The sequence below is a fragment of the Bemisia tabaci genome, chromosome 3 (genome assembly GCF_918797505.1).
Source record: "Bemisia tabaci chromosome 3, PGI_BMITA_v3".
NCBI lineage: Eukaryota > Metazoa > Arthropoda > Insecta > Hemiptera > Aleyrodidae > Bemisia > Bemisia tabaci.
The window spans coordinates 17733868-17749068 of record NC_092795.1 but is presented as its reverse complement, the minus strand read 5'-3'; the positions used below and the strand labels follow the sequence as shown (position 1 = coordinate 17749068).

At 37.5% G+C, this 15201-nt stretch overlaps 1 protein-coding gene across 5 annotated transcripts; it reads right to left on the bottom strand.

The window, feature by feature from the left end:
- Positions 1-2860: 2860 nt before the first annotated feature.
- Positions 2861-14831, bottom strand: LOC109044330 (uncharacterized). Of its 5 annotated transcripts, none has more exons than XM_019062005.2 (4): positions 14693-14831; positions 11230-11359; positions 6265-6728; positions 2861-4215 (listed from the first exon to the last, which is right to left on the bottom strand). In XM_019062005.2, the coding sequence occupies exons 2-4, from the start codon at positions 11309-11311 to the stop codon at positions 3556-3558; spliced, it is 1206 nt and encodes a 401-aa protein (XP_018917550.2). In that variant the 5' UTR covers positions 11312-11359; positions 14693-14831; the 3' UTR covers positions 2861-3555. The 5 variants fall into 5 exon arrangements, with proteins under 5 accessions (XP_018917550.2, XP_072154051.1, XP_072154050.1 ...); XM_072297950.1 differs by having other exon boundaries at positions 6265-6692; positions 14693-14827; XM_072297949.1 differs by lacking the exon at positions 14693-14831 and adding an exon at positions 14433-14452.
- Between the last annotated feature and the right edge of the window lie 370 nt (positions 14832-15201).

Here is a 15201-nt window from a genome sequence, read left to right as displayed (position 1 = left end):
CGACAGAATTAGAAATTACTGTACTTTTTCTCTCAGTCTCAAGAAATGAGAGATTTTGTCGCCTCTCCTCGTTTGTAATTTATTTTCTGAATCCGATTGTTTTCTCTCATTTTTTGATACCTACATTCAAAAAGATTGCAAAATTTGCCGCCCCCTAAATTTTGCCGCCATGGGCCGCAAAACCCCCTTAATCCGGCCCTGTGTGTACCTAGGCCTCGAGAAGAGAGCTCTTATAGGGCTGCACCTCCACGCTCTTTATGGGCACGGGCGTGACCTCAGTGACGCGATGTCCTTCCGCATGAAATACGTGATGCTGCGGTGGCGCATGCAGAAGCAGAAGTGCGTGCTGTCGGATGCACGCAGGATTAGATTCCTCATGAATAATGACGTCACTGATGCAAACGGAACTTCTGCGGAGTCGTCTTTAAATCGGGCGTATAGAAACCCTCCCAGTGGCTTCACGTCGAAGATCGATTGGAATATTTTCAACTTCAGTAAGGGTGTATGGTGATGTCGGCGCTAAAATGCAATCACGAGTAATCCCGTCGAACGAATGTACATACATCAAGGCATTTTTCGGTAAAAGGGCGTATAGCTGCTAAGATTATGCAACGTACGTAGTTCTCCAACTGTGAGTAACTTTTCCAACAGTTCTGCAATGAATTTTTCCCTGAATCTGCTCCGAGTCTTTCCTCACTTTTGCAAGGTAACATAGGTTGACTAAGAATGGATTTCATCTGCCGGAAACGCTGTAAAAAATCGCACAATCCTAAAAACATTGAAAGGCTTACGCCCTTCATCAAACAAGTCCTCAAGTAATCCAGTTCTGCGCCTCCTAATTTCGTCCTCTTATTTTAGTCGTCACCTCACAAGGCTCATTCTACACAGGTGTGATTAAATTATTTCCATCATGCCTGATTTTCGTTTTTTCAAATTCCATGTTATACTTCAATGCCTAAGGCAATTTGAAGACTGAAAAATTGGAGAGACCTTGTGTTCTTGTGTACGAGCGTGTTAAGCCATATGTTTAGGACCTCTTATAATATAAGTTCACGTCAAGCTCAGCGACCATTTTAGATCTTACGACCTAAAATACGATTTAAAATTGTTTCAGGACTGAAAGTTGACTTCTTTCATTTAAATTTCACACATGGCAAAAGTAAGTTGGTCATACAATGGCTAATTTTTTCAAAAATTGGCAACTTATTCTCGCACTATGTATGTCTTTCTTTCACTCATTATTCCTATATCATTAATTAACAACAAAGCTTATATAAATTGAGCTAAAATGTCAAAGGAAGTAGTGACTCATTATTAAACGTAATTATTATACATAGTTATTATACATAATTATTACATAATTACCTACATAATTATTACAGCTTCTGATATCGTGCGCTTTATTTCAATATTTTCCAATTGATTAATTTTTCGCGTCCCAAAATTGGATACCTATTAAGCAAACCAAACTAACATTGAGATTTTTTTGAAAGCGCTTATCTATAAAGAGGCAAATCTTGAGTTGAATTTAGTCTGGTTCGTTCAACATTATCCAAATATAGAACGCTTTAAATGTTTATATGATCTAGTGTGCGTCAAAGAAAATCCCATCTAAAAACTCAATCTTAAAATCTTGTTGCACATTAGCCAACTAAGAATACTAAGGTTTTCTGGAATCCGAAAATGACCGAAATTGAAAATCAATGTAGTTTAAATTGACTGAAATTGTTAATCCGCTGAAATATCCCTAAATTTTTCTTCAATTATATGAGTGAAGCCTGAAGCGGTGAAGCCTCTGGTGATAAAAAAAGTGAGTAGTATATCGGCGGTGAAACTACCAAACCACGTATCTCGTTTGCGGTGTTTAAAAATCTACGCTCACGTTTTATTTTTTTGAAGTGGACCAAATCAATATCATTCCTTGAAATTTTCACAGAATTTTCTCCGCACGAGGAGGAAAAATCGCAGAAATTTTCAAGACTGGACGTTAAGTATTTTTTCATTTAAAAAATAAAGTATGACAGATAGTCTGCGACGTCGCAAACCGAGATACGTGGTTTGGTAGTTTCACCGTCGATATCCGGGGTATCCCAGGGTTAAAAAGCCAGACTGCACGGGGGAGTGCTGCGCTGTATTGCAAAAAATAAGACTTTCCCTTATTTTCTAAGGGTTTTTTTTTTCAAAAGCGCTCTCACTCAAAGCTACAGCTCCAAATAATTTTTGAGGTCATCGTTTTCCTAAACGCGATTGTCATCGACCAAAGATCAAGGACGTTGCCACTGCCCAGTAAGGAATTGATGGAGCTTAACTCATCCATAGTCCCAAATTATTGAAATTTCATGTTAAAAGGCGGGAATTAGGGGGCTGTAGATAATAACTTGGGTTCCTCCCCTCTTGGGGTCCATCTCCCCCCCCCCTTTAACTTAAAATTTCGATATTTTTTTGGACACTAAATAACACACGCTCTAGGCAGAATACGTAAGCTATTAATACCCCCCCCCTCCATCCTATTCAGATCGAGCACGTATCTTGATCGTGCGACGCGACGTCTGGAATCATGTCTGCGGCGATTTATTTAATCATTTTTGAAGAAAATATCTAAACGTTTTGTACAAACATTCCACAGAATATCTTGAACAAAGCGAGTAACCTCCAGAGGAAGTTTAAAAAGCAAAGCATCCGTAAATTTCCTTTTTGGACAATATTGTAGCGCGCAAGGTTTGAATATTAATCTCTTCAACACTGATGAGAATTTTAATAATAAAACCAAAGAATATACATTATACATCGTCGATCGTTTGTTTGACATGCATGAAAACTATTGATAATTTAAATATAAGGGAAAATAAAAACTCCAAAGTATTGAATAAAAATGTGTATTGGAACATTTTTGCACTAAAAGACAGGAATAGAATAAAATGTTTAGCACGTATCTTTAGGTACACAGGTTGGAAGGGTAAAAGGAACACAAATATACTCCCTCTCAACGATGTTCTACTAGCCGTTTGAAAACCATCAGATCTATTTTTTATGGTGCCAAGCATTGAGGTGGAACTCTAATTGTCCAGTGCCTTTGAAGAAAGACCGGTTCGGGGTGAAAAATATAAGAATATTTTGATTTTTCGATGCTGAACACGAATACTATCAAGATCATAGGGGTAAATTTTCAGACCTTCTCATATTCCCCTTACTTATCGTCCTAAGACTTTGAATTGCTACCAATGGCTAATTGGTGGAATATTTGGACTACATTTTGCAATAGGGAACTACTATTTCTGGCTAATCTATAAAAGCATTTATCTGAATAGAGAAACTATAAAAAATAATGGCACACGTATTGTTTCTGGAAGGAGTCAGAAACAGTAGTTCTTTATTGCAAAATGTAGTCCATTTGGGTGTTCTTTGCTCCAAACGATTCGATATCGAACGCCTCTTTAGCTGTAGTTTATAAGTTTATAGTTGTCTCATTTTTGTCCCAACATTAAGGCACATTTTGTCAGACTTCGCCGCATTTGTCCCTAGCTACCACATTATTAGACATTTATTTTTCAGCCCTCAAAGATGCACCTCCCAACTCAGCAAATCCCAGTCAATTTTTTCCTTAAAAGTACTCGGTATTTGCTCGTAGACATTTTTAATTGATGTCCTCAGCAAAGTTCCATTTTTATGCATGATTTCATTGTTGATTAGAAACCTAAATCTCCGCTCCTCCGATAGTGAGCTCTTTTCCATACGACGCTTCAGCAAGGCGCACTTGGTCCGGAAGGGCACCATGTCATTACCGTCCTGCCAATGAAGGGCATAGAGGTGCGTGCCTATGATGATCCGCTGGGTAGGTTTACTGAGCAGCACCAACGGAATGACTCCACCGAATTCTGGGCGACCTAAAATTGATGGAATATATGCGTCGGGGGTCTCGTAATAATAAGTTCCTCTGCGAGAATCATACACCTGTTTCTGGGCAAATGATATGCCCACCGTGATGTTAGCCGGAGCCGCGAATGGTTTCTGGCCGAAATTAATATAGTGCGGGAACAATAGCGATAACCTTGTGGAGGTTATGGAGTCAGGTCCTGCGCTCTCCGAACTGATATTGTATTTTTTTTCCAGACGTTTCAGCTCGTTTTTCCAGCCTTCTGTCATTTTTTTCCGCAAGCTCTCGCTCAGGTAGCCAGCAGGAATTTTGGAGGCGTCTTCTCGGCCAGCAGCGTCATCCTTAAAGAAGAAAATACATTTTTTTAGTGGAGAAACAACCAACATGTGTCTATTTCATCATTTCCTAGACGAAGAAAACTAACTCCAATTCAAGGTTGCAAAGTTGACTTCAGCAATTTGAAGTCGAGCTTCATCTTTCTTACAGCCCAGTCCCTTCCTCATATCTTCAGAAGGATGGTAACACTTTTAAACAAGACCAGCGCGATTCTGATATCACTAATTAAACTTCTAAGGGCGCACATTGCATACCCTGTCAAAGGGAGAAAAATTGAATGCAAGAAGCTGCGCCACAAACGAACTTTCCCAGGGCAATATCACAGGGCATTTCACTCTCTGTAAACAGAAATTGTTAAGAACTGGAATCGCACCACCATTCTATTCTTATATTTTACTTCAAATACGTTTTCTTGTTTTGCCTCTGTGTATTTAAAACTCTCTTCCCACACATAGAATGGGCTCATTTAAATTACGGAAAAAGCAATGCACGGTAGTGAATCTTAATCCACCATCTAATTTATAGATTTCATTTAAATTCCACATTGGAATTACATTTTCGCATTTGCAGGCTTTATGTCACACACCCTTTTACCAGTTTGCCAATTAAGCATGTTTGTAATCGGCATTTCCATAAAATCAGAGCTTCTTATTTTGTTGGAACATTCTTTCAACTCAAAACAACGCGGAGAACAATGGAAGAATATGTGTAGTTGGGTTCGAACCCAACATGCAACTGTTTTAACTCCGCGGTGGGCCGGGTTGCATACGCTAGATTTTGCGGGCGATATCTGAGATCTGTCCACGGCCTACGGGCGCTCGCGATTTTCAGCTCTCGAGATAGACACTGTTTGTGGCACGTCACAAAAAAGCGATATATATCGATTTATTAGCATTGGTAGCATTGAAAGAGGTTATGCCAATTATATTGTTTGGATCCAATTCGATATAATGGAGAATCCCTATGATCACGTCGCCACTAATAGCGTATATCGGGGTTTAGGTGTGATCAGTGTTTTCCTCGAGCGTATGCAACTTGGCCCACCGCGAAATTATAGTAGCTGCATGTTGTGTCCTAACCCAACTTAGTACATGCTTCGCAAAAGCCGTAGGCAGATCTCAGGTTGCGCCTGCAAAATCGAGCGTAGGCAACTTGGCGGCAGACCGCACTTTTAAAATAGTTGGACGTTGGGTCCGGACCCAACTTCGCGCATTCTTCCATTGTTATACGCTCCGCGCATAATTCAACTAACGAGCTTATCGTACCTCTCGGAAAGGCATCTCGGTTGGTTTATGCTGCGTTATTATGTTTGTAATATTTTTTCTCCATCAACTGAGGAGCCTAGCGGAAGTTAAACGGAGTGTTCTTGGATGATGCCAATACTAATGGGGGAAATGGAAAATGACAAAATGAATCGCAAACAGAGATTTGTGTTACATAAACTAATTTTTAATGGAGGAAGAAATTGGGATGATACTTATTTCGCTTAACTTAGATATGACGAGAGCCTAAAATATTAGTTTCTTATCGGAATTGCAATTTTTTTTTTTTTGCTGAATCGCGTGTTTCTTTAAACTTTCTCAATAGTGGTCATCAGGCTGACAGTGACAAAATCTCCGAGGGTTTGGGCGCAGAACACCCATGAGGTGGAGCCCCTTATATTGTGCTAGTTACCCTATATCGACGGTGAAACTACCAAACCACGTATCTCGGTTTGCGACGTCGCAGACTTCCTGTCATACTTTATTTTTTAAATGAAAAACTACTCAACGTCCAGTCGTGAAAATTTCTGTGATTTTTCCTTTTCGTGCGGAGAAAATTCTGTGAAAATTTCAAGGAATGATATTGATTTGGTCTACTTCAAAAAAATAAAATGCGAGCGTAGATTTTTAAACACCGCAAACGAGATACGTGGTTTGGTAGTTTCACCGTCGATATGTGCCTATGATGTCATCTGACTATGTTAGATGTTCTACATTGACTGGGATGGTGTCAGACTAGGATTAAAACAAGTAATAAGCTCATCAAAAATTGTATTATTTAGAAGAAAATACCTGTTCAGACCGCGATCGGTTTTGCAAAGACAGGAGATCCTGTATCTCTTGAAGAAATTGTGCTGGTGTCGTTCCTTCCGACATCGCAGATTTGGCGAGTCTCTTCAAAAAGTCCGCGGGCTCAAACTCGTACTCCTTCATCAGAAATTTTTCATTGTAGTAATCTAACGAGTACTCCAAATCGTCCTCCTGCAAGGGTCCGGTTACTCCATTCATATACGCAACGATTGGATCAGGACTCGCGTTTTTTTCAATAACAGCATTGGACGTAGTCGCGGACTCATTGGTAGTGGAGGTCGCCGCCTTGATATTGCCCGTGAGCAGACTAAGTACAGCAGATTTTTCTCCAGAGTCGCTTGTTGGAATGTGAGAGGGAGAAGAATACGCCGTACGCGTAGGCACAGTGGGAAAAGGAGATTCCGCCACGCCTGCGTGAAAAATGAATAATAAATCGCCATTTAAGCCTGAGGAAAATTCAATAAAAATACGTTGATTTTTTTTTATTTCCCAATTCTTTGTCACTGTTGTTTTTTACTTCATCATTTCTGAACTTGCGATAAGGAATGGGCCTGTTGCAAACTTTTGCCAGAGCAAAAATAAGAGTTGTTCCTTACAGTTAATGTCTTAAAAATCACGATAGCGCATCGGCAAACTCTGAAATGCACTCCTAACTTCACGATCTACGTGAGAAATTTGCGTTTTTTTTTAAGATGCCCGCTTCAAAAAGGATACGACAGCAAAGGTGAACCTTTCGTTAGAGGAGTCGTTCCACTCAATCCCTGCTTAACATGGCCGACGCTTCCGCGCACAAGTTCAGGAGAGCGCGAGGTCAAGCAAGGCGGATACCTATCTAACAACGCAAGAAAAATGTGAATGTAAACATGCTGATTGTCATCGGGTGGTTAGAATCATCGTCCCGTCACATGCGTTTTGGCGGATTGGCGTCGGCTATGTTGAATATTGCGTAGTATCCTTGCGAGCAGGGGTTGGATGGAATGACTCCTCTAACGAAATGTTCACCTGTGCCGTCCCAGATAAGACAGGAATATTTAGCCAATATTTAAACAATATTGTTTTGGTATTTATGCAAACATTGGGCCAATATTGGTTAAATATTGAGCCAATGTTAAAATCGTACACCATCTTTCCTTTTGGCATAAATACTGTGCCAGTACTTTGGCTGAGAATACTGTACCAGTACTTCAAAGGGAAAGTATTTGGATATCAATATTGAGACAATACTACACCAATATTGAATCAATTTAGGGGTTCGCAGCTAGGGGATGGTGGAAAAGGGTTAATTGTGGAAATAATTTTAGAAACCATGAAAAATAAAAATAATGAAACCACTGGGATGTTATTGAATCGATTTTGCAGATTAGAAATTTTTCATCCACCTTGGGGATTGAACCCGGGACCTACCTAACACTAACCGACGACCCTACCGATTGAGCTTCACTAGACGATGTGTTTTAGTGACTTAAAACCGGTATTTAACGTCGAGTTGGACGGGCAACTAGGATATTTTCCATCTGCCTGGATTTGTCCGTGTATTTATTTTACTTTTTACTTTACTATATTTTTTAAATTTATTTTATCGTTTTACTTTGTTTTATTTCCTTGCTGACTCTATTTTTTTCTTCACTCTATTTTTTTTTTTTTTTCAAGCACTTCATTTTTTTTCTTTAATTATTTACTTCTTATTCCTTTACTTTGTTTTGTTTTACTGTAATTTATTTTAATACTTCATCATAATTTTTTTGACTTCAGTTAATTCTTTAAATTCATTCTATTCTTTAACCTCATTTAGTTTTTTCCCTTATACTTTATTTTTTTCTTCATCTCAGTTTTTTTACTTCATCTCCTTGCTCCCTCTAATGTTTTACTTCAGTTTAGTCTTTGACTTCATTTTATCATTAATTTGATTTACTTCATTTTATTTCTCTTCTTTTGTCTCTGTTATTCTATTATTTCCACCATTCTATTATTTTATTTATTTTTTTCTCTTTAAATTTTTCATCGACATTCTGAGATGCATTTTGCATTTGATTGCAGTTTGATGTCTTCCTCATAAAGACTATGCAGGTGCGATTGCCATAATCTCACAGCTGTACAGCTACTAAGTGCAAGTTCTACAGGAGACCAATAAGCACACGAGATCAAGAATTTCTTCTTCAGTTGAATTTAAATGTTTCATTTGAAATTTGAAAAATAAAAAATAAACAACCAGATGTGAATGAATGATAACATTCTCATTCAATGATAATATTCACAACAGTACATGAACTACAAACGAAACAAAAAAAGAAATAAACTGAGATCACGCGCAAATACATTGAAAATGACCTCAAGGAGGTGGAAATTCAATAATTTCTTGGGAGGCAAAAAAATATATATTATTGTATATTATATTATATTAAATTTGACAACAACTGCAATAACCTTTATGAATAATAAGGTTGAAAATAATGGATAATTGTTCAGAAAGAACACATTTGAGCTACGTCTTAAATCTAAGCCTTATTATGTTTAATACTTTTCGTTATGGGCAGGCATTTAGTATGATGACTTATACCGATTAGGATATTGAAAATATTTTAAAAATATTTTGAATAGCAGTATTATTGTTTAAAATATTTTCAAAATATTTTGAAAATACTTACCAATGCATTACTGTCTTTTAAAATGTTTTTAAAATATATAATAAATATTTTGAATATAAATATTATATGTACTGATATTTTAAAAATACTCTCACGATATAAATTTTTACAGTATTGAAATACAAATATTTTGAAAATATTTTTATGATGTTTTGGGTAAACATATTATTTTTAAAAATACTAAATGATGATTCTTTAAATATTTTCTAAAAAAATAATTTTGATTATAATATTATCAAAATATTGTCAGTATTGTGTAAATATTGCGACAGTACTGACAATATTTGCCCAATATTGTAAAAATATTATGTCTTATCTGGGGTGGTATCGTTTTTGAAGCGGGAAGCTCGAAAAAACGCAGATTTCTTACGCAAATTGTGAAGTAAGGAGTGCATTTTAGACTTTACCGATGCGCTCATCGTGATTTTTGAGACACTTTCTAAAAGTGACAATTCTTATTTGCTCTGCAACAAAAGTTTGCAACAGGCCCATTCAAATAAAGCCTCGCCTCCCCGTACAATCATCCAATGAGCACCTTTCCGACCAAACAACTTACACCCATGTCAACGTCTCTAAAATTGTGCAACTTATTCTTTTATTACAGGTATCCGAAATCACTCACATTATAAACTCTACCAACATATTCAGGAAAATAGGAAGAAAATTTGAGGCAAATTCCAGAACAAAATTTACAGCTCTCTACCAACTAAACGGTGGAATGTAAGTACAATCTTAGCAACGTTCTAATAGTCTAATAGAGCTATTTGATCAGAAAGGTCCTAATATGTATGTATTATGTATATCGATGGCTAAAAGGCGGAACCACGTCTTTTGGCAATGTTTCAAAATCTTTGCGTCTCTCTATTTTTTCGTCGACCATGTAGCGTAAAATGTATACAGAGTATTCCATCTCAATTTCTTTACCAATTATTGGTAATTTTATCAAGACAGACTGGTAAGCTTACCTATAAACCGGTATTTTTACTGTTTTTTCAGGTAAGAATACCACTTTTATTGGTAATCAATTCCCGGTAACTTTGCCATTTTATCTCGGTAATTCTACCACAGTCGATTAAAAATATTGGCGTTTTTACCAAGGTCCAGTAAAATTACCGAGAAAGTTCAATAATTTTACCGAGATTTCTCGGTAAAATTACCAATTCCATAAGTGGTAATTTTACCAAGAAAAAACTGGGCTCAAATAGAACCCTGAATTCTTGGTAATTTCACCCTTTTCTTAGTAAATACACCGAGATTATTCTTTCAGTGATATGTTACCGGGAGACCGGGGCACTACCGAGATCATTTGATCAACGTTGCTCGTGAATCGTTAATTCAGTCACAGTAGAATTGCATTTGCAAATAGGAACTACTATATCCAGCTCAGTTATAGAAACGACATTTTTTTTGTCATAGTTCGTTCTAGATATAGATATGTAAAGCCGATTTTTATGATTTTTGGGACTGTTGGCAGATGATCAAGTCCAGATGAGTTCGTCTTTCTCAAATGTTTGATCTATGGCCCGGGAAGAGGCACTCGCGAGGCGAAAGTGAGATAGGTCCACAGCGGGAAAAAGTTTAAAACTTTTCAGATGCTCGGAGTTTAGCTTGGTATGAATTCAAATGATAACTAACAACGCCATATTCTCTCTTTAATTTTTATTTTAGACAATTGTCGCGGTGAAGAATTTGTTAAGCTTTAGACGGACTGAAACATCTAAAATAATCCTAACCGTGGCGGTAAAGTTACTTGTGGGAGAGCAAGAAAAATAGACGAAAGGGTTTTTGAATGACGTATGAATTCGCGTATATTTGAAGAAGATGGAATCGTTACAAAAGACTGACTATCGGAGCACTTATGGATGGCTGTGCTAGTTGGTGAGAAATCCGAAGTGCAGGACTTCGAGGTGGAAGACCAAGACGAAGTGGCCCGGCTCCCTATGTTAAAAGAGGAGCTCGGTCCTTAGAGAGTCTTATCTTTCAATCCATCTCGTGACGCTGGTAATAAAAAATATAATAAAGATATGCGTATGACGTGATCACAGCAACGAGTAAGTGAAGCTTGCTCGATGCTAGGTTTTGGAAATTCATAGAGAGAGACCGAAAATATGGGAGAAAGGGAGATAGAGAACCTCTATGAATTAACGCGTTGCGGTATACGCGACAACAATCATGCCATGTCCGATGCTCATCTTATTCCCGAAAATAAAAGAAATGTATTAGGCGACAGTGCTTTATGATGTTAGGATTCTCATCGTGGTCTATAGTTCGACATATTATTCCAGAGTGCTTGAAAACTTACATGAACCGAGAATGGCAAGAACTAGGAACAGTGCATGTGGGTGGAAGATGAGCCATCTGTCATTCTTTCTACAGTGCGTCATCTTAAAACAAAGCGAACGTCTCCAAAACCCTTGTTTTAATGATCAAACCTAGAGGAAAAATTAAACAAGGTTTACACTGAAGAAATTTAAAACTTAAATTATATTGTCTGTACGCGACGCCTCTGTATAAAATTCTAAATTTCAAGGCAAGTCTGTGAATTTTTTTATAGATATCGAAAATATTTTGAATCTTGACGTTTCTTAAGTCCCAGTTTAATCTTCTCATAAAAACTGGTCCGTATATGAAATATGTAATTGGGAATTTGTCTCACAGATATGTGATCAAATTTTAAAGTTAGAAGTACGGTAGAAGTTGATTGATGCCATCAGTGGTACAGAGAACCTTCCTTAGTCGTAATTATATTATTTTATTTTTGGCGCTTTTAATCTCAGATAGACAACGAGAAAAACACCCACTTTCTATACAGCCGACTCGAATGGGGGGGGGGGGGGGGTGTCACGATTACTCGTGGATTTAAGTGGTCGAAATAACTGGGACTAAAACGCCTCGATTCATCTGAAACAATGTCTCATTTCGAGGCAAAGTATTGCTGCGCAATTAATCGATAATGCAAAGGTTATCAAAGGCTGAGTCAACCCGATAACCAACCCATTGCGACGATAACTTAAAGATTAGTATAAACCACTGATTAAGGATCATTTTTTTCAAGTGTCCAACACTGTAATTAGTTTCTAACGTTTATCTTCTTTGTATTTACAACCTGAGATGAACATTTATGGACCACGAAACATGGCAAAAAATTAGACACTCAAGCACAAGTTTTCCAGTCACAATTTCACAAAGGATACGGTGAGCGTATGAAAAATTTCCTAACTTAATTGAGAGGAAAATCAGTCTGTTAGTGTTTGTCAATTCAGATCTCCTTATTTGACAAAATACCAATTTCATTTTAGTCCAACTGGGCATTAGATTAATATCAATGTATTTCGCAGAGAAATGTCTTATGTTTGTGCGCTTATTTTTGCTTAACGAGGTTGAGGCAAATCTTTTCCGATCAAGGATGGACACTTGGGTGAAAGTAAATTCTGGTTACTTGCCGAATATCTACGACAAAGTCAGGGATAGGAATTCTAATTGTGGAAAAAATATACTGAGATAACTAGAATATAATTCGTGATGGTGTTTGCATGTTCAACGCACCGCCAAAACAGCAACACGATTCGGCGCGCACTCGTTACACTTTCAGCGGAAGAAAGAGCCTTCATTTTTTTGTGCCTACAACCGCAGCACAGGAGCAATCCTATACCAGGGATTTTCATATTTTTAAAAATTAACGTTGCTTAATTGTGTTACCGGAGATACCTCACAGCCCACCCTCGTTCATGAATAAGTCGCGATCATATATTTTCGGTTGTCTCTTCAGTTTTTTTACCAGGTTCATATGAAAAATCTCAATGCTAGATATAACTTCCTGAAATAGGGGCCTATGATATCCTAATTTTTAAGAAATGCCTAATGACAACTCTTTCTTGAGGTGAAAAATATTATAATGACAGACATACACAAACGGACATTTCCTTTCCCAAATAGACCCGGAGATACAAAAACAGCACATTTTTCTATCCACGAAGTACTTGAGAACTTAATGAATTTTTGGAGCGCATTACTTTTTCAAAACACTTATAAAAAATTTTGAGTTTATCCTACCTGCTTCAGATATGATGTTTACGCGCAGACGCTAGTGGTAACAGACTGAGGCCCTATACCTATACGTTTAAAGAGTGAGCTAAGTGTGATTGTAATTTTGATTACTTCAGTAGATTGAAGACGGAGACGACCTTTGACTTCTCTGATTGCCAAGCTCAAGGTATCATGATATGTATGAGTCAATGGTGAAAATCATTTAAGCTATATATCCTTTGTTTGATAGGTATTTCATCTTGTCAGTATAGAACGACACTCTCAAAAGATTAGACATTAACAAGTTATGGTGAGAATAGCGTATAGGTAAATAATATATAGTTTTGATTATTTAGTTAACGTGAGTTGAAAATCAGTATAAAACTGAAATGCTCGCCAGAGAGAAAAAGCTCATTCTGGCACAATTTTTCTTGAGAGATATGCTTGGTGCAACATCAATTCACAGTGCAATGTGCCGATGATATGATACAAACTAGTCCCAAAACGTGGTCACAGTTTTTGCCTTTTTAGTTGGGCGTAACTAGTGTTGCATCAAAAAGCATAGCTTTTTTAAAGGAAAAGTGGGCTCGATTTGCCTTTTTCCGTTTATACTAAGATATCCAGGTTTGTACTGAATTTTTTTAAGGCGCAATGGTTTAATAACCAACCCTGCCTAATTGCCTAAACGACTCGTGCATCTAACCACACTCTACTCATTTAGTAAAAAAGTAATATGCTGGCATAGCATTTTCACATTCCGAGGATTGAAATTAACTTTCAGGGTGGTTAAACTAGCATTTAAAAGGCCTTAAGACACACTTTTGATATCCTGAATATTGCGTAACATTACAAAGATCCTTCATAAAAAGTATCCTTTTTTATGTGGAGATTTCATTCAAACCTGAGTAAAATAAAACCTAAAAGTGATGCAAGCCTCCTAGAGTGAACATTTTAGCTTGAAAGTATTGTTCGAAATAAATTGTAGCAAATTTTGCAGCTTTAATGATAAAATATTGTTCGTGACTTTTACATACTTAAAAATGTTTGTTAAAATGATGCTTATAGTTCGCTTCAAAAAAGTAAAATGTGAGCGTAATTTTGAGCTACCACAAACTACTTGCTTTTTTCCCTCTATCTCTCTTTTTAAATTCCATAACTATGCAAGCATTATTATACTTTCTTTATTCTGTGCAATTTTCTTGTGAACAGTGCCGTCCGCCGGTTTGCACTATGCCAATGCTGTGTATGTTACCAAAATTAGAGGTTAATTTTCTAAGACTCGTGTGATTTGGAGACAGTGCGTGGCGGATCTAGAGTAAGTCGGAGGGGGGAGGGGGATTTGCTGATGTCGAGAGAAGGGTCCAGTCCAGGACGCCTTTCCCCGAAAATTGTATAGATAAAAAGTCCCTCCCAGATTGAATTTTAAACAGTTTCAGCATAGAATTTGTGCATTTGAAACTTAAAATTGACCAATAATACCTCTTTCAGCGTAATTTTAGCTTAACGTTTGGGATATTTATTTCCGCAGTAAATAAGCGCACTGACACATACAAAACACTAATCACGTAATCAAATGTCAAAGGACTGTAAAACGGAGTAAAATCGCTGCTATCTGGTGCAGACACTCAACCCTCCCTCTGATTCTTCCTAAAATATTCTACTCAGCAAAAGCTGTGATGACCAAATTTAAGATACAGATACCATACTAACTAAACTGAACAATTTAAATATTTACTCACCATTGTGACATTCAATAGAAGTTAAGGAGCAAGAGCACACACCCATCTAACTAATCGCAAGTTTCCTGACTACCCAGGGCGTCAGCTTGCAAATTTGAAATATTAAACCCCCGCAAGTGTTCGGAGTAGACTCGTCCATCGTAGTTATGGCATGTGTCATCATTTTTGCAAGTGGAGCCCTGTAAGATTTGCGGCTAGGCACATTCTCCTCCACCTCTCTCCTCCTGCCGATACTTCAATAGGAGCTACCATGAAACGGCTAAAGCTACACCAGGCTCATGCATGAGGTGGGAGAGAAGTACAGGGACTCGGAAAAGTGGCGAACCTAAGTGTAAATATCCACTACCGCCCTCCTCCTCCCTAATAAAAAAAGAGAAAAATTCAAACTTTCTATTCTGCCTTAAAGCCATTTCAGGAAAATTTCAGGAGCACTTTTTCTCTCTTCCCCTCCACCCCTTTACCAGATTATTTCCTATTTTCCTCTTTTTGGCCCGAGGTGGGGGCGGGAT

Excerpts from the sequence above, each read along its gene's own strand:
- LOC109044330 (XM_019062005.2), bottom strand. The coding sequence starts at position 11,311 with ATGACGCACTGTAGAAAGAATGACAGATGGCTCATCTTCCACCCACAT. Across the intron at positions 6,729-11,229 it reads TCTTGCCATTCTCGGTTCAT|GCTTAAATGGCGATTTATTA; the intron begins GTAAGTTTTCAA and ends AATTTTCCTCAG. Across the intron at positions 4,216-6,264 it reads ACCGATCGCGGTCTGAACAG|GATGACGCTGCTGGCCGAGA; the intron begins GTATTTTCTTCT and ends TTCTTCTTTAAG.